The 27,811-nt window shown below is 36.2% G+C and overlaps 3 protein-coding genes across 4 annotated transcripts; all 3 read right to left on the bottom strand.

The window, feature by feature from the left end:
* Positions 1-3,435: 3,435 nt before the first annotated feature.
* On the bottom strand, positions 3,436-5,125 carry LOC127810937 (acireductone dioxygenase 1). Its single transcript, XM_052350569.1, has 5 exons — positions 5,049-5,125; positions 4,838-4,925; positions 4,627-4,721; positions 3,977-4,216; positions 3,436-3,878 (listed from the first exon to the last, which is right to left on the bottom strand). Exons 1-5 carry the CDS (start codon positions 5,058-5,060, stop codon positions 3,750-3,752), a joined length of 564 nt encoding a protein of 187 aa, XP_052206529.1. The 5' UTR covers positions 5,061-5,125; the 3' UTR covers positions 3,436-3,749.
* Positions 5,126-9,255: 4,130 nt separating this feature from the next.
* LOC127810920 (VAN3-binding protein-like) lies at positions 9,256-13,202 on the bottom strand. Its single transcript, XM_052350532.1, has 7 exons — positions 12,777-13,202; positions 12,297-12,407; positions 10,995-11,415; positions 10,511-10,741; positions 10,380-10,429; positions 10,062-10,119; positions 9,256-9,883 (listed from the first exon to the last, which is right to left on the bottom strand). The coding sequence occupies exons 1-7, from the start codon at positions 13,071-13,073 to the stop codon at positions 9,669-9,671; spliced, it is 1,383 nt and encodes a 460-aa protein (XP_052206492.1). The 5' UTR covers positions 13,074-13,202; the 3' UTR covers positions 9,256-9,668.
* A 7,782-nt stretch (positions 13,203-20,984) lies between these two features.
* On the bottom strand, positions 20,985-24,544 carry LOC127812298 (uncharacterized). 2 transcript variants are annotated; one of them, XM_052352711.1, is made up of 6 exons: positions 24,286-24,544; positions 23,969-24,124; positions 22,125-22,208; positions 21,905-22,030; positions 21,591-21,689; positions 20,985-21,386 (listed from the first exon to the last, which is right to left on the bottom strand). In XM_052352711.1, the coding sequence occupies exons 1-6, from the start codon at positions 24,389-24,391 to the stop codon at positions 21,304-21,306; spliced, it is 654 nt and encodes a 217-aa protein (XP_052208671.1). In that variant the 5' UTR covers positions 24,392-24,544; the 3' UTR covers positions 20,985-21,303. The 2 variants fall into 2 exon arrangements, with proteins under 2 accessions (XP_052208671.1, XP_052208670.1); XM_052352710.1 differs by having other exon boundaries at positions 23,969-24,130; positions 24,286-24,543.
* Positions 24,545-27,811: the final 3,267 nt, after the last annotated feature.

Here is a 27,811-nt window from a genome sequence, read left to right as displayed (position 1 = left end):
TGTATTATATAACAGGTTAAATACACCAATAATTATTGAACTTTGCATTCTATTACTATTTGATCACTGAACTTTAAAATATTACCCGTTACTCACTCATATTTCAAAATCGTTTCTCATCCATCACTTGTTAACTCTCCGTTAGTTAGGCTAACTGTTATACACATGTGTCAAACAGAAAACACATGTGCCGATGACGTGGGTTGATTGTGTATTAACTGCCAATCATAATCTGTCACGTGTACTACCCCCATTCCCCACCTCCTTATCTTTTCTCTCCTCTCCGCTGTTGTTGCTCATTTCTCTTCCACCCACCTACTCTTTGTCTCTCACACTCACTTGGACTAACCCCCATTTGCTTCCTAATTTCGCCACCATCAAACCCACATCCTCTTCCTCCTTCCCCATCCCTCATTTCTCTCCTGCTTCTGGTTTCGCCGGCATTAGTAAGCCCACCGTTTGCCATTGCTGCACCCGTCGCTACTACCATCGACTTTCACCGTCATTGAAGCTGTCGCGAAATTAGGCAGCAAAGGGGGCCCCGGTCCTAGTATATGAGAGAGAAAAAGATAGGACATGCACACACACGCACACACAAAGAGTAGGCAAGGGGTGGGTGGAGGAGACTCCTACAATAGCAGCAGGAGGAGAAAGATGAAGGGGAAGAAGGGAGGAAGAGGTGGGTTTGGTAGGGATTGGGGATAGTACATGTGGTAGATTATGATTGGCAGTTAATGCACAATCATCCCATGTCAGCGCCACATGTGTTTTTCGTTTGACACGTGTGCATAACCGTTAGCCCAACTAATGGAGAGTTAACAAGTGATGGATGAGAAACAACTTTAAAAGTTGAGTGAGTAACGGGTAACATTTTAATGTTCAGTGATCAAGTAGTAATAGAATGCAAAGTTAAGTGATTATTGATGTATTTAACTCTATATATAACAAGAATATATAACATATATATGTATTAATATAATTTTTAATAATTGTGTATAATTTATCAATGTGTAATGATAAAATTTTATCACTTGGATATTAATTTATAATTTATTTTTATTAAAAAATAATATTTTATGCATTTTTTTATATTATTCAATAACATGTATATTTTCGTATTTTTCTCAAGTGCAGATAGTTTATCAGATTTTTCAAACCAAACATATAACTATTAATTGATAACTTAAAAGTACATTTATTAAAACACCTTATTAGCTTAAACACAACCTAATTTAAAAATTTTAAACTATTTAAAAGTTGAACAACTTAAAAGTTTCCTAAAAAAATGCATAGCCAAACGGAAATAAGCTGTTAAAATAGCTTATAAGCTTAATAGCGTTTAAATCTTAAATCTTAAATTTTTAATAAATGCATAATAAAATAAATCATGAAACTTATAAGCTAAAAGATTAGCTTAAAAGTGGTAAGCCAAACACCCTCTAAAACACTAAGCAAGACTCCTAAACCTTGGACTCTAATCAAATGGATTACATGGTCAAGATGGACCTTGCTGGTCAAAGATCATGGAAATGAATCTAATGTGTCCATATTGGATCACCAACACAGCCACAGTACTCCTAAAAGTAAATTTCAGAAACAGCCTTTACTTCTTTTTTTTCTTGGTTATTTTGACCATTTCTCAGACATGGGCCTTTTTGCAAATAGTCTTTCTATTTGCTAAGTTTTGCAGATGGTCTTAGTCCATATGACTTCTAGCTGGAATGGACATCAACATGTCCCAAAGCAATATCAACTAAACAAGAATGCAACTGACCAACAGAGCTACAGGTTAGCAAGTAGGTAATCGGGTAGAACTCCACAGATTTCAATTAGGGTTTTTCTATCTTGTGCTCTACCAGGATAAGAACTAACAAATAAACCTTATCCGGTGCCCTAATAGAACAATTTTTATCCAATCCTTTCTGCTATGCAAGTCATAGGCTAGAGTCCATACACAGATACAACTAGCGTTGTCAACAAGTGAAAGTGGAACCAAATCAAATAGTGGGTTGTCCAACAAATATTTGTTATTTGATCACAAGCTAAAGTCAAGATGGTTGTCATGGCCTCAGTATATTACAACACCCCCCCCCCCCCCCCCCCCCCCTTTCCCAAAAAAGAAAAAAAGAAAAAAGAGAAAAGGGAAGAAAGAAAAGAAAAGCAAATGAATAAATGATTGAATCATCCACCAGCCAAAAATGACAGTGTACAATAATCTTCCCTTAGGGCCTTGATCTCCAAATACTAAGAAAGTAACATCTCAACAATTCTCAGAGACTGGAATCAGTTGGAGAAATACATTTGCCATTACTTTGATGTAAGAACAAGTGAAGAGAAAGAAAGGTAAGAATATGTACCGCTACCATCTCTCCAATCGCCTCTGTTTTGAACCACATAAGTGGTTCAAGAATGGTCATTTTCTCACAGCCCCTTGCTTTTGCTTTTTTGCAAGAAAGCTTGTTCCAGTAAAAAGTTTCTCTCAGGGATATCAGGAAATCAGAGCTGGAACTAAAAGTTCTACACCAATACACCAAGATCACTCGTTCTACACCTACATCTGCGGGGGAGATCCAAAACCATGTTTTTCTACATTTTCAACATTTTGGTTAAGAACGTAGAAAAGCTTAGAGTTCTCAGTTAGACATACTAGAGAGGTGTCGGTGGAATAGGCCTAGAGATCACTCGTTCTCACAGCCCCTAGGGTTGTTCAAAATGAACAAAGAAGTTGCAAGTATGAATAAGCTTGGAAGGACCCTCTCTTGTGGGTTGCAAGCAATTTGAGTCCATCGAGAACAAGAGGACAAACAATAGATTAAAACTGTTGCCCAGGTAAACCCGTGCATAATGTATTCTGAAGAAGAGGGTGGAAATAAAAGAGAACAAAAGCCAGCCTGCCAATTATGAATGAGCAGGATTACTAAGCAGGAAAAAAAAAAGAGCAGAATTGAAATACAGGCTTGAGCCACATCACCACTTTTTCATCTCTCCTATGCTCGTTTTCTAGATCCTCCATCCCTCCCAGAAAATGGATACTTGTGGATACCTCATCTACTCATATTTGACAATTTTTTTAGCACTGAAGACATCAACTAGTTTACCTGAAACTTTATGAGAAAGACAAGAGTTCTCCTTTTAACAGAACAAAGTTCCAAAATTTGCACAGCCAAATGCCATAATTTCTTCTTTAAGATGGCTGTAAACCACAGTTCTTTTCTAAGATCAAGCACATAGGCTTGGAGTTTTTAGTTAAGTCATTGAACAATAGGGAATCGTGTGGCTGTACAAAATTAAGAACTTCTTGCGATAATATAAAAAAATCTGCAATGCTACCAAGCAAAAAAAAAAAAAAACAGTGCACCATAAAGAATTTCAATAAATAATTTATGCAAAATTATCCCGCATTTCTCCATTACTTACAAAATGAAGCATCCACCATTTAAGTTCACATTTCCAAAATTCCATTGCCACATCTAATTGTGTTTCCTATGTAACGATCAATAGTAGTATTTTCAGTATCAACCCAAAGGTTGCAAGCCATGAGGCAAGCATGAGGGCCATTATATGTATAATAGTACACGGACTTCACATGAGGGTACACATATAGATATCCAAAAGATAAGATGCACATAAATATTGTTTTGATACTACCAAAATATGATACAGTCCCACACGGTCACAGGTGATCCAGAAAGACCATAAGAGACTTAACTCTTGAAGGGAGTGATTAGGACATTTGTTGGACCTCAAATTCAATGAGCTTCAACAGGGAACCCAATCTTCTCGGTAACGCTCTTGATATACTCCTTCCTAGCTGGATGGTTCTCCTGTGGACGATTGAATGGTGTCCACACTGGCTCTCCCACGAACAGCCTCATCAACTACACACACACATACATGAATGATTAAACAATCGAACAGGTATCACATAATAGTAAAAGTAACCTTTCTTATTCCTTTTTTGTTTATATATATATACCTTGATGTAGTTATCTGTGTCAAGCGTGAACCGGTGATAAATCCCAGCAGGTAAAACAATGAGATCACCAGGTCTGATCCAAATGCGAATCCAACGGTCATCCTTGTCACGGACATCAAAGTAACCACTGCCTTCCAAACAGTAGCGTATCTCCTCATCGGCATGGATGTGCTCTGTGTAGAAGTTCCTCAGCTTCTGCTCATAATTCTCCACCTTCTCTGGACACAAATCCAGCATATCCTATATTCCACCAAAACAACTAAGTTCATTAATACAAACAACGTTGCATTCATGAACATATATATACAACTAGGGCTATAAATGAGCCTACTCGAACTTAGAAGGGGTCAACATATGACCAGGTTTTAATCAAATTCAAGGAATTGATAATAGGTCAGCCATTAAAATTAGGCATACATATATTACAGCAGTGCTAAAAACTAGAACATACAGAAGATATATACAAAAGACAGAGAAAAAACATGTTCTTGTGTACAAAAACTCTAGAAGGTTAACATCTTCCTCAATCTCATGGATCCGAGATTGAAGAATTAATGAGTTTCAATCGTTTACATACACGTCGCAGAATACAGGGAGAAGAAAAAGTGAAAATAGATTTAATAGAGCGAAAAGGAGGATGGTAAAAATACCATGTAACTGTAGCCTCTAGCTTCTCTAATCTTTTGCAACTCCTTGTCGTTCTCGTAGTCCGATGGGTCCAAATGCCAGTACAAGACTCCAAGTTCTAGGGAATCCATGCAGATTTTTAAAGAGAGAAAACGCATATTCGATAGATATCTCCCTGTATACAACCATAGTACCTAGAAATATGGAGAGAGAGAGAGAGAGAGAGAGAGAGACCTGCTAAGTGGTCGAGCGAAACGAACTCCTTGGGGTTGCGATGGTGAGGAAGCCTCTGATCCTCATCGTTCTCTTCCATGAACCATGCCTGCTCAGTAGTATTATCCATTCACACAAGTCTACTTTATCAGCAATTCAACTTGTACCAATTAAGATTGTACATTTGCAATTGAGAGAGAGAGAGAGAGAGAGAGAGGTGTTTGGAACTGACCTCGATCACCATGGATGGAGCTTCCGCTTGTGCAGTCGTGCTTGTGCTCTCTGATACTGATTCTGCGACCTTATTAATCTCGATGTTGCGGCACAAAAATCAGCGGTTGATCAGCCAAGGGATGCCACGTGTAAGGTTGGAAATGAATGGGCTATTTGTGGCGCGCGTTTCGTTGTTTGTATTTGTATTTGGATTATTATTATTATAGGTTAACTTGGATTTTTTCCACCCTTTCTATTTCTCCAGAGAACAGAAGATTCATCTTCGCCTTTTGGCATTTAGAAGAAGATGTGGGCTTCTTGTTTCAGCCCAACCAAAACAAGGCCGTCAAAAGGGTAAGGGGGGTGTAGGAGACCAAAATATTCTTATTATTTATAATGATAATAATCTTTAGGAGCACAATTAAATTTTGGTCATATAATCTGGTGGGGTGGGCCAATGGACTCTTTGATTAAATCGAATATCATTACTCAAATAGAACCAACAGGAATTAGGAAGAAGAAAGAGATTTTTTTAATGTAGCAGGCACATTTCTGATTCATCCATAATAGCCCTCCAGTTCAGAGGGTGCTTGCTTGCTAGCTACGAGACCAAGGCAAGAATTGTAGTGGGATGGGGATCCCTACCAGCACCCTCTGGGCCTTAGAAAATCAAGCACTTCGAAATTGGCAAGTGCCCCCCCCAGCATTGGCTCGTAGCAGCCTGCACTCGCATTGTTAAAGTTTATATAATCCAAACTGAAGTAAAACCCACTAGTAAGCATTCTTCAAGTTTATATAATAGAACGAAACTAACGATAACAATTGAAGATTAAATTACCCTAAACTGAGTTCATTAGTAATCTTCAAATCTAACTCGATGTCTAGCCTTGTTAATCCTACTCACCCCACAAATGTTTGGAAATCATGTATCTCAATACATACCCACAACCCTCCTTAAACCCCTTCTGGACGCACGCAAGCAAAATACATAGCCCTTCAGAGATTGGAATGTTAAATTCAGAGTTATCATCTCAAAATCTACCTTGATCAAAGCTACGTGAATCGATTTTCTAATTTCAACTGCATAGGAAGGTAGCATAGCATCATAATCAGCACAAGCACGCTACCATACGTTGCCTCACATTACAACTTAAAATCCTTTTTAGCAATCTAATTGCAGTTTGTCGGACTACCCATTCTTAGGTCATCTCCAACAACTTTCCCATCTCCAATCGCCAAGCCATTTATAGCGGTCTAAATCCAAAATCGGCCCTCCAACACTGCTTGCCATCGCCAAAAAATTGGCGAAGCACAAAACTATCGCCAAATCTGTTGACCCAAATCCACGCGTCAACCTTCACTATTTCTTCCCACCACAACAGTCATCAACATTGGAAGAGGGATGCAAGGATGGCGAAATCGGCCATCGACAGAAGTTGTAGACGTGACAAAAGTAGATTCGGCAAAGACGAACGATCGGCAAAAGTGGTGGTGGCGACAAGCAGAAGTACGTCAGCGGCGACGAGCAGAACAACTACGAGTCTTCTTCGGTGATTTTGGGGAATTTTTCAGCGTCTTCTTCTAACAGAATAAGGAGCAGATCAAGTAGAGTTTTCTTATGATTTTGGGGAAAAAAATATTTATTTTTTATTAATTAGATGATTGATATTGTGTATTTGATTATTAACTTATATATTTAATTATTAATTTTGTGTATGTATGTATTTGATTATTTTATGTATTTAATTATTAATTTTATTTACAAGTATATCTAATTATTTTGTGTATTTAGTTATTAATTTATATATTTGATTATTAATTTTATGTATGTGCGTATTTAATTATTAATTTTATTTACTGGTATATCTAATTATTTTTTGTATTTGGTTATTAATTTGTATATTTGATTATTGATTTTGTGTATGTGTAAAAATTATAGATAAAGTAAAATAAATAAAATTAAAGTTTATTTTAATAAATAAATAAAATAGAGAATGAAATAAAGAAGAGAAAAAGAGTATGGTTGAAGTATTTATAATTTTCGAGATAAAATTAGAATAAGAAATAAATTATTTATAATATAATTAAAATAGAAATAGAAAAAGAAAAGTGGGATGAAGATGGTCACATTTGTTGAGGACCCAATAACTTAAAAAACCTTGGATGGCGCACAATCATGGAGGAATAATGCACATATCCTCCCCTACAACTACAATTCACACCATTGGAGTGAAAGTGAGTTGTTGTGATTAAGTTCGTGTCTTGTTTATTAACAATGAAAATTAAGTTATTGTGAATAAACACCCCTAATTTACTAACAAATCGATAAATCATGCATCCTACTAACTTATTACTATCGTAATTGATATTTTTAACTCATATATCTCAAATCTTGACCCATCCACAAAAGACTATACCCAAGAAATAAAAAGGCCAAGGAAAACACGAGAGCACCACCCCCCCAAAAAAAAAAAAAAAAAACAAAAGAAGTAATAAGGGTTCGGGAAATCCCCTCAACAAAGTCTCACGAGGACCTTTTTAAAACCCTCTTTCAATTCCAAACTTGAAGATGGACTCTTTGGTTCGGGAGACCTTCTGTTATGGGTATTTTTCAAATCACACTATATGTGTTGAAATTAATCTAATAGGCCGGCCCAATCCTTCGATAAATCCCGAGTTGAGAACATCAGGGCTAGGTCACAAGTCGCTTTGACTGAAAGCAAATCACAGAATGTCTTAAGCTGTGAAATGCACTATCAAACTATTCAACTAGCATCTCAAAGAGATAGCAGATCTATCGAAAACAATTAGAGAAGAAGTCAACATTCCTAATCTAAAGAATTAGATCCCTGCAAATGCGGAATCCGTTCCTGATTATGTGAAGCTAATAAGAAAATATTATCTTCATGATATTAGTCTCATATTTTGGATTTTATTCAAAATGTAAACACCTTAAACTATAAATAGGGATTGAAAATTATTGTATGGACACAAGAAATAATATACTGTTATTCTGTCAAAATAATTAGAGGAACAGTTATGGACTAGGCACCGTTTAGGCCAAACCACATAAAAGGTTCTTTGCGTACTTCTTCTTCTTTCTTTTTTCATTGAAATCGTGTTTATTTTCTCAATACGAGCAAACGAATCATAATGGACTGATTCCCAAGGTCGACACCTTCCAAAAGAAGTTTGAGCTAAGGCACATGCACTAACCTCTGAAGTCTTTACTTTGAATGCTAAAACTAATGGTGAGAATTACAACTCCAAAAAAAGAAAAGGAACTCATTTGTCAGTGATCACCTCTATAAATATTGATTCCTTAACTTTAGATAAATGAAAAACTTTATTAAAAATATACTTCACTGCATACTTTTTAGTTTCTAATTGAGTTGACTTAAGTATTGAAGGAACCACAATAGAGACACTTCATTCAATATTACTTACTGTGTATTATCTCACATATCTCTCAAAAATTTCCTAATTCATAAATCATGATATATTAATAACACATGAATTAAGTCAATTGTAGCATCAAATAATAGAATGAACGATAAGACTGCCGAGATATAATTTAAATGGTAAATGACAGATCTTGATATGTCAGTGTCATTCTGATAAATTATGAATTCAAACTCTGACATTTTCAAAACACATCCCGTAATTTACCTCCTACAATAAAATTAAAAGACCGAGCACTAAGGCCCCTTAGAGGGAAAGATCATGCTAAGAGAATGAACGATATACATTATGTTATTTCATTATTCATGGACCATTACAAATGTACAGCAACATAGTACAGTAATTTCAAATGCAAAACCAGAAACAAATGGACAACAAGAAGAAATTAGGCTTTTCAATTTCTGTTTTTTCTTCTGTAAATTAGGGTTTTCAGATTCAAACCAGCAAGGAGGGCTTCAACTGTGACAACCATTAGTTATGATTTAAGTTTCTTTTTATTACTGTCTAATAAACCACCTTTTTTTATTATCCCAATAAATTAGTTTATAATAGATAGACATGTTAAATCATACCTAAAACTTAACTACTTGACAAAATGTGGTACTTAAGACTCGAGTAGGCCAGCCATTGCAGTAATTCTTAATTATTCTTAATCAACCAGAAGCGACAACTAATGTCCAACATAAAACTACTAGACGAAGTGAAGGATCATACATCAAGACAAATGATTAAGAAACCTTAATTCAACCAAACAATATGTCAATCCCACCACAAGAAAGAATAAACAAAGCCAAACAGAGCAAAGTGTAAGTCCTTATCTCCTCTTTATATCATTCTTACTTAAAATGGGGCATCTGTCCTTCCCTTTTTGACTACCTCAGTCCAAGATCCTTCTTTTTCTTCCTCTTATCTGAGAACAGAGGCTTGGATCACGTGGTTCCCTTGCTTTAACAGTTCAAAGACAATAACAAAAGCGATTGCATTATGCTGCTATTTAATAAGAAGCTTCTCCTTTATACAAAAGCAAAGCCCAAGAAAGAAGCAAATCCCACAAACACCAAAACCATATCGGTTTTGTAGTCCAAAAGCAGCCCTGTAGCATTGGCTTGAAATTTGAAATCCTATACCAAATTCCCCATTCTAGCAAATTCTACAACTAGTTTCCTCTACTCATACTTCAAATTCTATGTCTGCTGGTCCTCTCCCCTGCAATGGAGAGGAGCCTGGAGACACCCTGAGTCCAGATGTCGTAGTCCCTCTGGTTTCGACACTCAAACTCGACGACCCCTCGAAGTAGAGTCCTCAGGCCGAAGTAACGGCAGTGCTCGCCGCCCTCGAGGAGGTGACGGCCAGGCCAAGCCGGCATGTTTTTACAGACCTCCAGCACCACATCTGTGAATTCAAAAAGAGAGGAGATTAGAGGTGGCTCCCTTTAGACCCCCCCACCACCCCCCTTTTTAGCTTTAATGAATTGAATGGAACCTTTCCCAAATCCCTATATGGAAGAAGAGACATCTCTCGATTCTCCATTTGGGATTTTCACACTGAGAGACAAAAGCGATGGACTTACTCTTTTTCTTTTTTGTGATGGTCCCAGCAACGTGCCTGCTTTTCATCTTGAGTACCACCTGCAATCCAATATTAGGTTTTAGATACTAAAGTCTTGTCAAAGACTAGGCTACATTCATCTTCATTATAATTTTGTGTTTTTTAGGACCACTTCGTCGTTTTCGAAATCAATGCAGCCCTCGACAAAAGCCTAGCCTTCAGGCAAGTATACATGAAAAATCCAAGAAGTAAAACCACACAGTAAAAAGGCGGCGCTTTTGGCATTCTTAACTGTTAAACACTCAAAAATTAAAGGTGAAGGAGAAGGCAAGCCACCAACCTGATTCGTTCTGTTGATATAGACAGATACTATTTTCCAATGCAAATCACCTAGAAAAACAATGAAATAAGCATTGTTCTTGCAAATTAGAGAGTTACTTTGGAAAACAAGGAGTCGTGTAGAAGAGATACCTTTGCGAGTTCGCTTAAGGAGCTCACAGCCACGAGCCAGTAATTCACGGCTACAGATGCCAAGGAAATTCTCTTCGGGCACAAGCTCACCACTTCCACTCGAACTGCTATTACTACCATTTCCGCTACCACCACCACCACCAGCCATACCTCTCTCCACAGGAATTACGGCCGCTATGTTCCACACTTCCTTTAACGCCCTGGCCTTTAAGGTAGCCACTCCACGCAGTGCTATGTCCCCACAACACAGACAACAATTCCACAACAAAAAGCATTCATAAGCCTAAGGGCAGTACGATCAACACAAGCACTTAACACTAACAAGAAGATGTTGGGTTGGGGACACGTACAGACATAACTCCGGAAGATCCTAAATCTTTATCTTACTAACAATTAACAAAACATGGCTCAATAACGAATAATGACGTCTTATTTGCATCAATATAGCCATAATTGCTAAACAAAATAAAATTGCTCCACATACCAGTGGCTGCAGCTGCAGTCAGAGTCATGATATCTCCGGCCGACCGGACATTAACAGCTGAACTAACAACAGAAGTAAGGTGTTCACGCTCAGCGCCCATAGCCTCAGCTGTTTCAACACACTGTGCTGCCACCAACGTGGCAGCAGAAGCAACTGCCATGTCTGTCTTCGCCATTTGCTCATCCTTCCCTGACCCTGAAGAGGCAGCTGTCGCAGCTGCAATTGCGGCCACAGCAGCAGCCACCCCAGCAACGGAAACGGCTGCGTGCAGCTGCGCATTCTGAGCTCTTGCCTCTTCCTTCTTCTTCTCTCTCCGGTCCTTCAACCACCTCCCCACCGTCTTGCCGCCTCCACCAGTCACAGTGTTGCCGCCAGCAGCCCAACCGTACTGGGAGTTCACTTGCGTGTTCAGCCTAGAAAACTGCAAACAATCAAATTTATCAGGTATAGTATAAGTAGCAAGCTAAAATTCATTCTTGCCGACCACACTGGTGTTAAAAACTTAATATGTTGCTATAGTTACATAACCTCAATGACAGCAACAATTCACATTAAAACGTTAAGCATGGAATTTCAAGCCAGTGGATGTGATGCTGTGCTATGAATGCCCCCATCTGTCCTGTTTTCAGGGTGCCCATAATTCATTAATGTGCTACCAATTTGACACCACTAGATAGAATTGCAAACAGCAAAGGTCTAATGAAACATCCAGTTAACACGATTAAGATATCGGGAGAAGGTATCACTACAGATAAATCCATTTGTTCAGTTATTCATAAGAAAAATGGGCACTCAACAAGTATTGCACACAAATATTTGCAGAACATGTGAGTATTCGAGTACAGTTAGATTTTCAATGTTTTCATCTTTTTAGATTTAAAACAAAAGGGTACAGTCCAGTATATGCATAGATACATGTAAATATACACCAACCAGGTGATGCAGCTTTATGTACGGTACCAAGGAAGCATGCACACAGAGCACAATATATCTGTTTGTGTTGTATATATAATAATCAAAGACATTTTTGGGTGCAGAAAAGGCTGAAATGCTCTCTCTCTCTCTCTCTTTCTCTCTCTCTGTCTCTGGGGTTAAGGAGAGCGTGGAAAATGATTTTGTTCGCAGCTTTCATTCACTTTCTGTACTTCTCTTTCTTCCATGTGCTATTTCTGTTTCATCTTTAATCAATGATTTAAATTTATTTTCCTTCTATTTCTTTGGTTTTCTTGGCAAAACCAGGCACTGCTGCATACAAATAAGCAAAGTAACGTAAAGAGAGAGGAAACGTAAAGAGAGAGGAACCTTGTCATCGAGCTCTGATGGAGAGATTGGAGGGCTGTCACTGAGAGAGCCACCATTGAGAGGGCCACTGCTGTGAGAGAGCCTTCCAGAGGTGCGTGGTGAGACCTCTTGCTGTAAAGCACAAGCCGTAAAAGGGCAATTAGTCATCAAGATAAATGAATGACTTTGAAAACGGGAGAACGAACTGTAAAAGAATGAAGAATGAAGCATACAGAACCAAGAGCAAGAGTGCCCTGTTTCTGTATGTTTCTCGAGAAAATATAAAGACACAACGCAGTAAAACTGTTGTTTTCAAGAAACTCTACGGCTGCCCAACCATGTGACTTGAAAACAAAGCAACGCAAAAAATCAGAACAAGATAGGAACACCAAAATGACGAAAAAACTGCCAGGAACAAAGGAAGCCACTTCAGAAGCATGACAACAAAACACACAAACTTTGTCCACACATGGGTTCGGGTTTGGCATTTATAGAACTTACGGACTGTGACATAATGCGTTCCATGACGAGCTGCGAGGTCTCCGAAGAAGCAAAAGAAAACGGGTTTCCAGAGACCGTGGCAGCATCCTCGGCCTCGGCGGCGAGGTCCTCCAGGATGATGTCGGCGGCGGCGGCATTGCCGGCAGGGAAAGCTTTGGGGAGAAGCTGAGGAGGAGGCGGGGGGGCCAGGGCCTTGGAGACCTCGAGAGCGGAGACGCTCCAGGAGCGGGAGAGAAACTCCATCGGCTCTCTGGGAGTCTCCGGCGGCCGGAAAAAGGCGTGCTGAATGGGGTCCATGTCGGATAGAGAAGGAGGCAGATGGAGAGAAGGCACAAAGGGACAGTGACAGAGAGAGTATATGGAGCGGCAATTGGCCGATGGCTGGCTATATGTAGTGGAAAATGAAAATAAAGGGTAGGGAAGGGAGGTTGAGATCACGCGCCTGCCGCATCGCTTGTTTGGGACACAGTTTCATTCTTGGGCCCTTAAGGGTACTGAGTGTACCTACGTCCACTTGTCGAATGAAACGGACCACCGTCGCCCTGGTTTTTGTGGGTTTTTTTTTTTTTTTTTCTAGTTCTTATTCTTAATTTTAAAAATTATATAATGTAATAAAATTAAAGTGATATTTAAATTTTTAACAATTATTCACACCATGAATACATATTAGAGGTGGCACACGAATAGGAAACCATTAAAGTACCCAACCGTGACGTGGGCGGGGCCCCGCAAAGCTGAGAAATGCAGGTCGGCACGCGTCATCCATGGTCGCACTTCCGCCGTCCGGCAGCCGCAGGCCGGGATCTCGACGACAACCAGACCTATCACACGATGCGTAGGTTAGGTTCCCGCGTATGTGTCGCGACTTAAATTTGACATATGTAATATTACTTAAGCCTATATTAGTATTTTATATATAATATATACCTTGGAATGGCATTTTGGCATGCACACACACACACATATATATATATGTATTCACAATTCACTCGGTGCTAAAATGCGCGTGCACTGACGACGTCATCATCTGCCTCTTTTCTTTTGTTACTTCTCGTCTCAGTGTAGTCTGTAGAGTCCAAAAGCTTCAAAACAAAACAAAAGGCGAAAGCTCCCGAGATGAAACACCGCACCACACGACACGGCACCAGCAGCTTTTGCTTTTCTTTTTGCCTCCTCCAACTCCTCTGTTGCTTCTTCTTCATCAATGGCAATGGCAATGGCAATGGCAATGGCAACGCCACAGACGCCAGCGGCCAGAGCCCAGAGCCCAGAGAGTTGCTTCGCTTTCAATGTTCCCCCGTCTCCTAACCTCCATCAGCCAATGGTTCCTCGCTTGCTCGGGTCAAATAAGATGGGGACAAATTCAGGGGAATGAATGTTTTCTACTTCTTAAAATCATGCTCTTGGGGTCTCAAATAGTGATTTAAGTAGATCCGTTACTCATACGGGTTGTTATAATTAGGAGGAGTGACAGCCCCCTTAAACAAGATTTAATCGTACTCTTTACACTATCACAAATGCTGGTATAACATACAACCAAAAATAATAATAATAATAATATAATTGAAAGAATAAAGAAAGAACAATCAAACTACAAGAATAATGCCAACCATTTATCTTAGTTCAAATCGATTAAAATTGTTCTTACATCCTGTTGCTTTTAAAGAGAGCAATCTATTAGAACTTGATAAAAAACAATACAAAAATCACACTTGCATAATTCATTTTTCCTCATTGATACACAAGAACTCTCACTATAAGACTATCTTTCTAGGTTTTCTCTCACATTACAACTCTCGTATACTCTTGATAAGAATGATCACAATACAAGATATTAACAGTCTACCCTCACCCTTTTTATTTATAGATTAAAAGGCGTGAATTACAACATGAGAAATAATCGAGATAATTTTCCCTATCTACCCATCACATAATAAAACCATATAGTTAGCCTATTTATCTAACTATCACCATTACACACAAATACCTCAAATAGACATATTCGAATCCCTTTAATCTTCCAATCACTCAAAGGAAAATTGAATAACACAGGTTATCAGGTGTGATCTTATGATACACTTAGTTTACATATATGTGTATTCAAAATAAAAAATAAGAATGACTTACGACTCAACGTGTGTGAAAGGAAATTTCGTAATTGGTATATATCATAATCTTAAATAAAATACAAGTATTTAAAATGTGCCAATGCACCAGCAGCCATCTTGACCAGTGGGTAGAAAGATACTTCAATCTTACTTGCCTTAAAAAAGGGGGTATGTATTGATCAGGGCACCTTGACATGTAAATGGTACATCACATGATGCAGTGTAATGATAAATAAACAATAATGTCATCCTCGCATGAAATAACAGAAAGGGTAAAGGGTATTAACTTTAGCTTATAATCATATTCAAATTATGAAGCTCCATCACAACAAACAACAATGCTCATCATCGGCCATAATAATAAGACTATAATGTGAGGTAGAAAGATTATCGCTCATATTTGTATAAGTAGATTTATATATTGAGAAAGTATTATAACATTTCATCAAATTACAAAAAATTTGTTACAGGTATTTTCTGGATCATACTATATGAACTGGAAATGGTCCAGTGGATCAGCCCATTCCTTCGAAGCCCATTAAGTCCCGAGTTGAGAACATTAGGATTAGGTCATATGTCGCTTCAACTAAATGTAGATCGCAGAATATCTTAAGTTGTGAGACGCACCATTAGGCTATTCAACTCGCATCGCAAAGAGATAGTGAATTTATCGGAAACGGTTAGAAAAGAAGTCAAGCTTTCTAATCTAAGACAAATCATATCCCTGCAACAGATCCTTGCAAATGCGAAATTCATTCCTGATTATGTGAAGCTGATAAGAAAATATTATCTTCATGATATTATCTTTCCATTTTAAATTTTATTCAAATTGTAAATACCACATCTTATAAATAGGAGTCGAAAACCATTATATGGAAACGAAAAATAATATATTGTTACTCTGTCGAAATAATAAGAAAAAAAGTCATGGATTAGACACCGTTCAAACCAAACCACTTAAAAATTTCTTTGCGTACTTTCTCTTCCTTTTTTTTATTGAAATCGTGTTTAGTTTTTTAGTACAGACAAATAAATCACGATCGACTAATTCACAACGTCTACAAAATCCAAATTTGCTCTGTAATAATTTGATAATTTACTAAGAGAGATTAGGAGTTGGTGGCTTTGCAACATATATATATATATATATATAATTCATCTGTACACACTATCTAAGTTTGTTCACTCATAGTCATAATATTCTTATTCTGGGTTGTAATCTTGAGAATCAAAAGAAATTGTGCTAATGATTCCTCCCTATTGTAATTTACAATGGAAAAAGGAAACAGAGATTGGCAGGGACATGATTGAAAGAAAAGTTGCTAGAAAATTAGCATTAGGCCCACTCAAACGGGGAGTTAACAGGTTTGCATTCAATGTGATATAAGGGAGGGAGTGGCGCAGAGAAAAATGAGTCCATTCTCATGATTAAGTTTTGGTACTAAGTGCATCATTTTAGTCCCCACCAGGCCTACAAAAGTTGAAGCCTCTTGAAATTATTAAAACCCACTCTGAGATCACCATCTGCTAGCCTTGGGGCCCATAGCTCTCCACTAGGCCCCAATAGTGACCTATTGCAAAGTTCAATTTTGCTACTTGTATATATACGATTATACTTATACATATACGGTTATGATAACTTCACATATATATATATATGTTCAAATGATAAAAATATTTCTCACTCAATTATAAAATTATTTTTCTTTCTTTTGGTCGTGTTCTCTTTTTTCTTTCTCTTTCTTTTCTATAGCTGTCTCCAACAATCGCCTCTCTTCGTCTCACTTCTTGCACGTTGATCATCGTTACATCCTCTCTCTTTGCGACGAAAAAGAAGGATGCAGTGGCAGTCTGTGCGCAAGAGGCGAAGCAATGAGAGGGAGGCGGTGAGAGGCATTTGCTCAAAGCAGCAATGGGAAAAGGAAATAGGAGGTGACCAAAGGAAGGAAAAATAATTTTGTAATTGAGTAAAGGGTATTTTCGTTGTTTGAATGTATGCCTATGAAGCTGTCAGTAGCTGTGTATGTACAAGTAGCAAAATTGTTGCCAAATTTTATTAACATATTGTCATGTTTACAGTTAAGAAGACCATTGTGTGGAATTTTTTTTATTATTTTATTAAGATAATATTTGTTAACTAATATATGAGATGGAAAAGGTAAGATATGAGAAGTATTTTGAATATTTGTCATTTTCAACGTATTTGTTAAACTTATTTAGTGACCTTTGAAAAAGAAGTCATGCGACTTTTTATCTTAATTTTTCAAGATATGCTTATTTTTTCTCTCCCTCAAAATAAACATATTTTGATTCTTATATATAAGGGGGGAAAATTACGTTTATGTCCTCTAGTGCATTTTAAAATATTTAACAAATAATTTGATAAAAATTTTAAAATAATTTTCAATCAAATCTTAAAGCATTCCGACTTGAGCTTATACCTAAGTGGACAATGCACAATTATTGGTTTAATTCATATGATGATTTTTTAATATTAAAAAATATAACATTTAATTCATAAAGTGATAAAAGACAAAATTCAATAAATCAACTATTAAAAATTATTACTTTAAATAGTTAATTACACCACGTAAAAAAAGTCACATAAGTGAGACACATCAAAATAGATTTAATGCATAAATATAACATTTGATTATCTAACAATTAAAAATTTTGACATTTCGTCCATGAAAACAAGACCAAATTTGATATATATAAAAAAAACCTAATTTTTCATAAAAAAATGACCTAAAAATTCATTAAACAAAGACTTAAAAATATTTAAGAAATACTTAAATTCCATAAAAAAATACCTAAAAATAATCCAAAAAAGACATAAATTTCATTAAAAAAACCTAAAATTTTCATAAAAAGACATAAAAATAATAAAAGGAGCTAAATTTCATAAAAGACCTAGATTTTATATGTTTTATTTTTAGATTTTTTTTATGAAATCTAGGTCCTTTTTTGAATATTTCTAAGTCTTTTATGAAAATTATTTTTTTATTAAATTCAGTATTTTTTTATACCAATGATCAAATGTTAAATTTTTTAATTATTGAGTGCTCAAATATCATATTTATGCATTAAAACTAATCTATATATTTCGTTGATATTTTTTTTTATATGACGTACTATCTTACATTGCATAAATAACAATTTTGATTACTTTAAATTCTAGTAAAGAATTAAATTAATAATTTTTAATAATTAACCTATCAAATCTTGATATTTTATATTTCAAGAATAAATCGTTATATATTTTAACCATCAAAGCATATATATTAAGCCATAATTATTTGAATGGGGGGAAGGCCATGGATTTGGAGGGTTCACGTATGAGGCAGTGAGGTTGGTCCACAGAGGGCGCGTTTTGTTTCGTGGAGGACAAAGGAATCTTAACTAGTTTTGAGATCTGAGATTTGAGATCTGAGAGTTGAGAGAAGAAGCATCCACCAGCCAAATCCCCTTTGATTCCCATTCATTCTTATTGGAATCTTTGATTAGCGCCACCACGCCCACGCCCGCGCCCGCGCCCTGGTCAACCGCAACGCTCAATGCCAACATTATTAACAACCACTGTCGACTGCTTCCTTCCGTGAAAACCCAACCAATTTCCTACCACTAACGCTATACCTCGAACTTCTTCCATTCATTTCTCTTCGTCTTATGTGTAATAGAATAAGACAAAGAGTTTATAGTACTTGTTCTTCAGAAGAGCTGACGAGTCGTTTATAGCCATGTCATGATGGCATGAAATTGAAGTGGGGACACGTCATGGGTACGATGAGGATGAAATCAATGATGGGTTAAATAATCCAAAGGAATGGAATGGAAGGGAATGAAGTTAGAATTTTTATGAGGTTGGCAACTTGGCATGATGTGCCGCATGCAATCATTCCATACACAACACAATGGACATGGACATGGACCCTCTGATGCACCCCCATTAGTTAACCGGTTCATCAGATAGACCCAATCTTATCCCACTTTTTTTATATTTTCTGCAATAAAAAATGGTTAGGTCACTCCCAAATCCAACTCTACTTTTCAAAATGAATTTATACAAATTTATTTATATAAATATAAATTTTAAATAATAATAATAATAATAATAATAATAATTATAGATAGATCTAATAAAAAGGCTATAAATTAAATGTTGGAACATCAAAATCAGTCAGTGTGAGAGACATTAATAAGCAAAATAATGAAGGCTTCGTTTTCCAAAGACTCTGCACTCTGCAGCGGGTTTCAAATCACCTGTCACTTCCACGTTCATCTCAAGATTCAACCCAAAACCGAGATCAATAAAACGCTTGATCAAAATGTTATACTGTACCAATATTTTCAGCACCCACAGAATGGCCCCCCTTCTCTCACAGCCAGGGCGGAGAGGGAGAATCTCATGTGGTGTTTTTTTTTATTTTAATTTTAAATTTTGAATTTTAAATTTATTTTGAGTTTTGTGTTTTGAGTGTTTATTTTGAAATTTTTAAAAATGTGTTCTTTTTGTTATTCTGAAAAATTGTTTCTTAAAATAGAAAACTAGAAAATGCATTTACTTCGAAATTTTTTAGAAAATTTATTTTAGAATATTTTATTTAATAAATTTGATTGAAAGTTATAAATATTTATTAATAAATTATAAATTTAATTCAAAAAAATTTAAAATATAACATAATAATCTAAACATATATAATATATTAAAATTATAAATTATATTTAAAATTATGATCTAACAGTCTGTTTTGAAATTATAAATTATTTTTTACATTAATTTTGAGATTTAAATTACTCATAACATAAATATTAAAAATAATAATAAATCATAAAATAACAAAATGTTGATTTATTCAAAATTTTAAAAATATAATTAAAAATAAAAATTAAAATAAAAAATTGGGAGTAGAGATAGGGCTATGGCGGAGGAAGAAATCGCTGAAGAAAGAAGGAAGAAATGGAAAGGCAGGAGGCGATGGCGGCAAGTGATGGCGGATCTAGGCATGGCGGTAGCGGCGATGGCGATTATGGCGGATCTGTGCATGGTGAGCGGCGACGATGGCAGATCTGGAAGAGGAACGACGCAGGTGAACGACGAAGCGCGACGGATCTGGAAAGGATAACGACTTGCAGCGGCGGCATAGGCGAACGACGTAGGCTGCGGTGGCAGGCGCTGCGATGGCCGACAAGGAAGAGATGGCGTCTGGAAGGGAAGAGGCGGCGACGAAGAAGATGATTGGGACAGTCGCAGTGTTTTGGGTGAGGCGAGAGAGAGAGAGAACGAGACTGGAGGGTTGCTGGGGGTGGGGGGGACTGTTTTCCGTGTTTTGTGTTTTTGATAAGTTTTCACTGAAAACACCCAAAATAACAAAATATTATTTGGGGTTTCCTTTACAAATTTTTTCCTTATTTTTGAAAATACGTTTTTGAAAATAATAAAGAGAACACGTTTTTAATATTTTAAAAAATTAAAAACTCAAAACATTTGAAAACAGTAAAGAGAACATCCCTTTATTATTTTACCTTTTGGCTCAAATCCCAAAGGCGCTGCGAGTCTTCTTCGCGTGGCGCAGCGCCGTATGGCGCCGGCGACGGCGAGGGGCCGGACATCGATTTTATTAAGGACATGACCATCTGTTTTTCACACACGGAATGCTAATTATAGCCTTCACTTCAATTTTTTGATTAGCGACCGATTGGCGGCGGTAGTGGAAGAACGAGCCACCAATTCCCAACCCATCATAACTTCCCAATTTGCAGTTTTTCGGGTACACGGTATCCGAGGAACTTCTCAGTGGGCCGGGAGGATTTTATTGGAGCCCGTTTATTCATGGGCTGGGAATATATGGGCCGGGGCGTATTGGGCCTTTCGAGTTGTGTGCAATTGATAAAAGTTGTTCAATTTAGGATTATTCATTTAAATATGTTAGTTTTTATACAAATCTGCACGAGAAGATAAGATAAAATGTATTTCAATTTAGGAACATATATTTATTTCTATAAAATAAAATTATTTACATTTAGATTTGTAACCAGATAGTAAAAATAAACCACATAAATGTAACCATTTTTTCCCTTGTTCTTGTTACTAAAATAATGAGACAATACCATTTTGAATTAAATATGATGAGACAAGACAAACAAGTGTGAACTCTGTATATATATAAAGCTGGACCCAGTGAAAGGGCAGCCACTGTATATAACACAATAACAAGCTGTGGTATCACGTCCCTCCATCTATGCCTATGCCTAATCAAATTTATTCACCCAAACCTGTAGATTTTGTACAAATGAAACTAAACAAATAACTACACGGCATATCGTGATCGGGCAATGAGTAGAAATGCAAGCCACCAAATGTCTACAAGAATCCCAAACCTATCAGATGGAACCCTAAATTCACCTTCATAGTTGTTCTATTTCCATTGCACTGAAGCTAAGATGGTAGAGACAACAAGAATCAACCAATTGATTCCACCTAGTTGTATTGAGCCGCCAGCTGCAAGCATATGGGCCGAAAAGAAAAAGGGGGGGGAAAAGAGACAAAAATGGTTAAATTTAATGTATTATGAACTGAAAGTAGTGCTTGATTTTGTGTTCTATCATCTATAACATGGAAACATAACTCAAGAAAATGAACAAAAGAACTGACGGCAAAATCAGACAGACCCTGATTAAGTTGATTTAAAAGCCAAAATCTTACCTCGGTTTGTACCATTATCAGCCAGACTGGATCTCGGAGTACTTGATGTGTCGTTCTTTGCAGTAATCCCAAGGCTTGAGCAGTCCATTCCAAGTGAACCTTTAAGTCATATATAGCAAGGCTGAGCTCTTGGTTCATCACAAACACTAACAGGTTGCATCTTGTAATAAACTTTATAATCTATGGATTAGGATTGCTCTTATTTTTGCTTAGTCTTTGGTGGTAAGTTCAACACAGAGGGAAGTCAACTTTGAGGATCCCGCCTGTCACAACACCCAAAAAAAGTATAGCAACTGGTGGGGTTGGGAACTTACAGTCTCTCAAGCATGGGAAAGCGGTGTGATTGAACAAATTGTAGCAACCTTCTTCGCATTTGCATGTGTGTGTGAATGGTGATGTCTTACTGCAGGTCCCTCTTCCACAATCAATCCAGTGACAAGCTAAAAGGCCACAAGAAACAAATCTTAGCATTTATTATTCAGAAAAAACAATTGTTTGAAAATGAGAAGTGTTATTTATTAGTGTGGCAATTACGGTTAAAGAATGACTTGTTGGCTGGAAGTTCTTTATCCTGAACTGGGCCAGGGGCGGCTTTCGTGCAAGAGTAGTCAAGGGAACCTGGAAAAAGACAAACCACAAGTGTCAAACAGAGCTGCTATAATCTTTAAACAATCACCATCAAATAAGAAGAATCCAGATAAAAACATGATGAATCATCTCCTTAGATTTTAAAAGAAAACTTAAAGATCTTAATCTTAGTATCAAGCTACATAGTTGGCATTAATGTTTGACGCGTGTCTATTGGTCCTGTTTTAAGAAACCTCGAACTCTCAAGAACATCTTGACTTTAGGCATTCAATACGGCGGCGGGTGATTAAGATGTTTCACTAACTATAACTAGGTATTAAATAAACCTCATTTTCCTTGGGTGCGAAAGGTGAAATACCCCACCTTAAAGGCCCTCCCACACTGTTCCACGCACGTGGGAGGGGTTAATCATGGTACACGACGGTCTCCAAAGTAGGAGACATAGTGCATAGTGCCCACAAGAAGCCACCCCCACAAGAGGATGAAACTCCCACACTGCGACTGTCATGACTCGAACCTACATCTTTGGGTGCAATCTTCTACCCTGTGAATCATCCGTGCTATGCCTGTGAGGGCAAACCTCATTTTTCTACTCTTATTTTGTAGTGTGTTCTAATGAGCATAAATGTATTAGCAGAGCAGTGTGGAACACCTTAATTTATATGCCTAATCAACATTCTTATGTGCATCAAAATCAGTGAAGACACATTATGACTCCTTTTAGCCTTTTGGGGGAAGTTCAAAAGATCAAGAGGCATCATCCCTGGTACATGATGCTTCCAGCTTTGCAAGGATCAGGAAAAGGTCACATTTGTATGCAGCCTTTCCCTTACTTATTTGCAAAGACGTTAAAACATAATCTGAGTTTCACCTGAATAATCCCCTTTGAAAAAGTTTTCGCTTATTTTGATGATTAATGAAACAAAAAAACTATTACGTATAATCTCCCCGTCAACTCAAACTAACCATTAGATTACCTTCACAAGGCAGTTTCATCTACAGAATAAAATCCTGCAACCCGCCAAAAGAGACTCAACCAAGTTGAGTTGAGACAGATTCTTCCAAGGCACTAATGCCTATAAGACATAGAGCAATTTGAATTACAAAATGGCTTTAGATGTAACCGTGTAAGCATCATTGGGAAATTACATCACACAATTGGCATGCTAGCAACAAAACTAATCCACTGAAATTATTAAATATGGATGGAAAGATCAATCAAACTTCTAAGCTTCTTCCAGGTCATGCATGATTTCATGCCCACAAACAACCCACTAAACAACGCAGTAGATAGTTGATACAATAATCAACTCTGATATCACTTGTTAGGATCCGATCGCATACATCAGGCAAGTGCACCCTCAATACCAACATATACTTTCCCACAACAATTGGATAATCTATTAAATCAATTAGCATATAGTTTTTGCACGGAGAAAACAGAAAATCCTTCCATGCTCTTTACTCCTGATACTAGTCACGTACACACTCCAAGAACTTTGCTTATTTAGTTGTGTCGCTCACTCTGCATCCAACTCTAGTGGGGTACGATTATACTACTACTATTTTTAGATAATAGGCAGCAACCTCAATGATTTTGAGTGTCCTACCTCTACTCAAAACATGATTACTGAGATAAAACTCTATCAGGTTGTGTTTATTAGATGAAGTAACATTAATCTAGTTTGGATTTGATGAGCTATCTAACACAATCTACAGATTGTTCAATGAAACAGAAGATCCACATATGTGTGTGTGTGTAGAGAGAGAGAAAGAGAGAAAGAGCTCACAGTTGGGAACAACACAAGGGATAAACTTGAGAGCAGAGCCATGAGCGGGGCGAGTCTGCTTCCAGCCAGGATCACATTCACACACAAACAAGTAAGTGGCGTTTGGCGAAGGCTTGCAAGTCCCCTTCCCACATTCCACTCCTTTGCACACATCATCTGCGCCTATCCAAAAAAACAAACAAACTCTCTGAAAAATCCAAATTCACAGCACCCCCCCAAAAAAAGACTAGAGAAATCAATCGCAAATCCGTGAGTTTGGGAGCCCAAAATGCCCAACAAAGAGGAAAAACGATCGAGAAACTGAAGGAAGAACAAACCAAGGTGAGGGGAGAAAACGGGAGACAGAATGTTGGAATCGCCAGTCCATGGCTGCACACCAAGAAAGACTGCAAAAAGAAGGGGAATGATCCCAGCAGAGGCCATGGTTACAGAGTTGAAAGAGAGAGATATCGAATGATATATTGGGAAAGCTCAGAGCTTTCTGAAAGTAGAAGCTTCTATGGGATACGGGAAGAAGATGAAACGTTAACATGGGTGAGCTGGGCTCTAAAAATAGCTTGAAAAGGTCAGAGGTCAGGTGGGATATTCACTTGAATTTGTATTCTTCCTTAATTTGTAATCCTACAAGTAATCAATTTTAGCTAAAAATTAAGTCATAATCTTAAATTGTTGTATTGGAGCCGTGACAATGACATGTTTATTCGAATTATATTACACGTAATCTTAACTTTCTATATACTCCACTTAGAGAAAATATTGCAAATATCTTTTATGTGCATAGATATATGCCTTATCAAATTGGGATAGGGATGAACAGTTAACAGTTAAGAATATTAAAACCCCAACTGATATTTAACATTTTTAATGATATTTATTTATTAATGTATTATTTAATTAAAATATTATAATTAAGTGTTACAATGCTATTTGCTGACACTTTATTATGCTACTGCTACCTATAATATTTATAAATTTCACCTATTAATTATTAAGGTTTTAAAAAAGGCCTCTCACAAATAAGTATATTCAATTACACAAATATGGTACCATAATACATGAATATTATAAAAGTGTCACATGTAAGCCTCAAATAATATTTTCATACTCAAAACCCATAATATTTTATCAAACTTTTCTTAAATGTCATTGTAATTAATAATATGACAATAATTAATAAACAATTAATCCTGATATTATATTATTTTGAATACAAATTTTAGTGGAATAAGTTTTTTTACATAATATTCTAGATTACCCCCACCCCATAGGGTCGCCTCTTGGCATAAGTTGTCTAGGCAGTCGCTTGGGTCCATGTCCATTTCAAATCACTTGGGGTTTCATGTTTATTTTAATTTTTAGATTTTAAATTAATTAAAAAAATAAAATTAATTAAAAACAATAAATTTAAAAATTGAAAGAGACATTAGCCCCATGTCCATTTTAAGTCATTGTAAAATTTTAATTAATCTCAATTTTTCAACTTCCTTTTATCAATAATTAATTTTATGCACATCACTATAATTTTTAATTAATTTTAATCTCCCACGTTTCTTTATTAATAATCAATCTCATTCTCATGCGTCTTGTATGATTGTATCACAACTATTTTTATGTACTTAACAATGGCCGCAACTCCAACATTTTCATCAGTTCCTCTTATTTTCATTTTTTTATTCATTTATTGTCACTAGCATCAACCATTAATCTGTGCAAGAATAGGTCCTTAATCCAATCAATTTTACAACTACGCTTTATCTTCATTGATTCTATTTTCATCATCATCATCCCCTTATGTGACTTATCAGGTATATCTTTTGATTTTTTTTATTAGTTTTTAAATTATTAATTAATTTTTGTGTATACATTTCAATATTTGTGATCCCTTAGTTATTAGTAAATCTATACTAATGAATTGTCAATGGTGTCTATTAACAAATATATGTTAAAATAAATTAATTGTAATAGTGAAATATTTAAAGTGAAATATTGTGAATTTTATATAATAAAAAATTATTTTTATTATTTTTAAATATAATGGTAGAGAAGCTTGTAAAAAATTTTGCTTAGAGTCCTTAAAATCTAATAGTCGACTCAGCACCCCCACCAAGCCATGCCATTGCATAGATTTGGCATAATAGCTAATGCCAATGGTTCACACCCCAAAAAATATTATATGTTATTTATTTTTCACAAAATAAGATATTTAATTGATTCTGTAATTCATTATGAGAGTCGATTGAATAATTGAACCGAACCAGATAAAACATGTAAGTGTAAAGTAGAAATGAAATGGGATAAATTTAATCAAATAACATATGTTGATTCTTTAACAAAATATAGAATTTGAAAAGTTCTGTTCTTTTTGTTGTTTTCAAGTCGTTATTAGTTTTTTAAAATAGTAAAATATATTTACTTTCATATTTTTAAAAATAAAGAATTTTTTTATAAAAAAACACTCAAAACAATAAAAATATTATTTTAACTATTTTCATCACAAATAAATTCAAAATTTTTAAAACGCGAAAAACACTACATATAAAAAGAATACGTTTTCAGTAATTTCAAAACAAACACTCAAAATATAAAATTAAAAATAAATTCAAAATTTAAAACTAAAACATAAAGAGAATAACTCCTAAAATTTTAAATTTAAATCGTATCATTTATAAGAAGCTTTTTAAGTAGAGATAAGTTTGTAACTAATTTGAAATTGATGTAAGTTTGAGCTTGAGTGATTATATTCTAGTACTTCATCATACGTAATATTGATTTGAAATATAGGTCAAAACAGTCCCAATAAGACCAGATTAAATAGGTCTCTGTAGTGGGAAGAGTAAGTCCCTTCATCACATAATCGAGTTTAGGCCTGCACATTGCCTTCTGGACTGGGCCAAGATGGATGGATTGGGAAGAAATGGACCTTAAACGAAGTGGGCCTTTCAATAAAAGAGCACTTGGGTGGGCCTTTCTGGACCGGGCCTACAAGGGTAATGCCCATTCACCAACTCACCCAAACTGGCAAAAGCATGGGACCAAACTCCCTAACGTCGAACACATGCACGCCTACCTTTGCTAGCAACCAAAGGTCCAAATGGTAGTTCCGTTTAATGTCTCACTAAATAATTCAACTTCTTGTTGTTTCTATTATATATATATATATGTATATATATATATATATTTCATTTAGGGCAAAATCCGACATGATCCTAAAGCATCGGTGATACAAATTAGACACATGGAAGGTACAAAATGGGCCATTATTCACATAAATTATAAAATACAAAAGCTAAAAGATAATAGTCTCTTTTGTTTCTTTCAAAGCCCTTCCAACTGATTTGAGTCCAACATGACCAAACACAATCCAATGATAGTGTTATCTCATCTTGTCAAATCAGCACACAATGTGGTGGTTTTATTACTCATATTTGTTTTGTCAAGAGATAAAATTTTAAATTTGAATTTAACGATTATAGTGATTATCTCAGCAGGACTTTGTTATGTTATCTACTGCTAGGCAACATAGCATTTGCCCAACAGTGAGGGGGCGAGAGCCCCATGCACGTGGGGTCCATGTGTAGGCGTGGGTCCCATATACATGGGGTCCGCACCCCCTCATTGCCAGGCAAATGCTATGTTGCCCGACAGTGGGCAACATAGCATTGCCGTATCTCAGCATGTGATTAAGAAATTTAAAAATAGAATTTGATGAATAATTACTTATCATATGAAGTGTATTGACGTTGTCAAATTAAAAGGTAATAATAATTTTAAGGTTTAATACATCTTAAAGTCTCTCAACTATTACAAAATATGACATTGAGTCCTTCACCTAAAAAATCTCAA

Source organism: Diospyros lotus, chromosome 10 (genome assembly GCF_014633365.1).
Source record: "Diospyros lotus cultivar Yz01 chromosome 10, ASM1463336v1, whole genome shotgun sequence".
NCBI classification, from domain to species: Eukaryota; Viridiplantae; Streptophyta; class Magnoliopsida; order Ericales; family Ebenaceae; genus Diospyros; species Diospyros lotus.
This window is presented reverse-complemented; position numbering and strand designations above follow the sequence as displayed.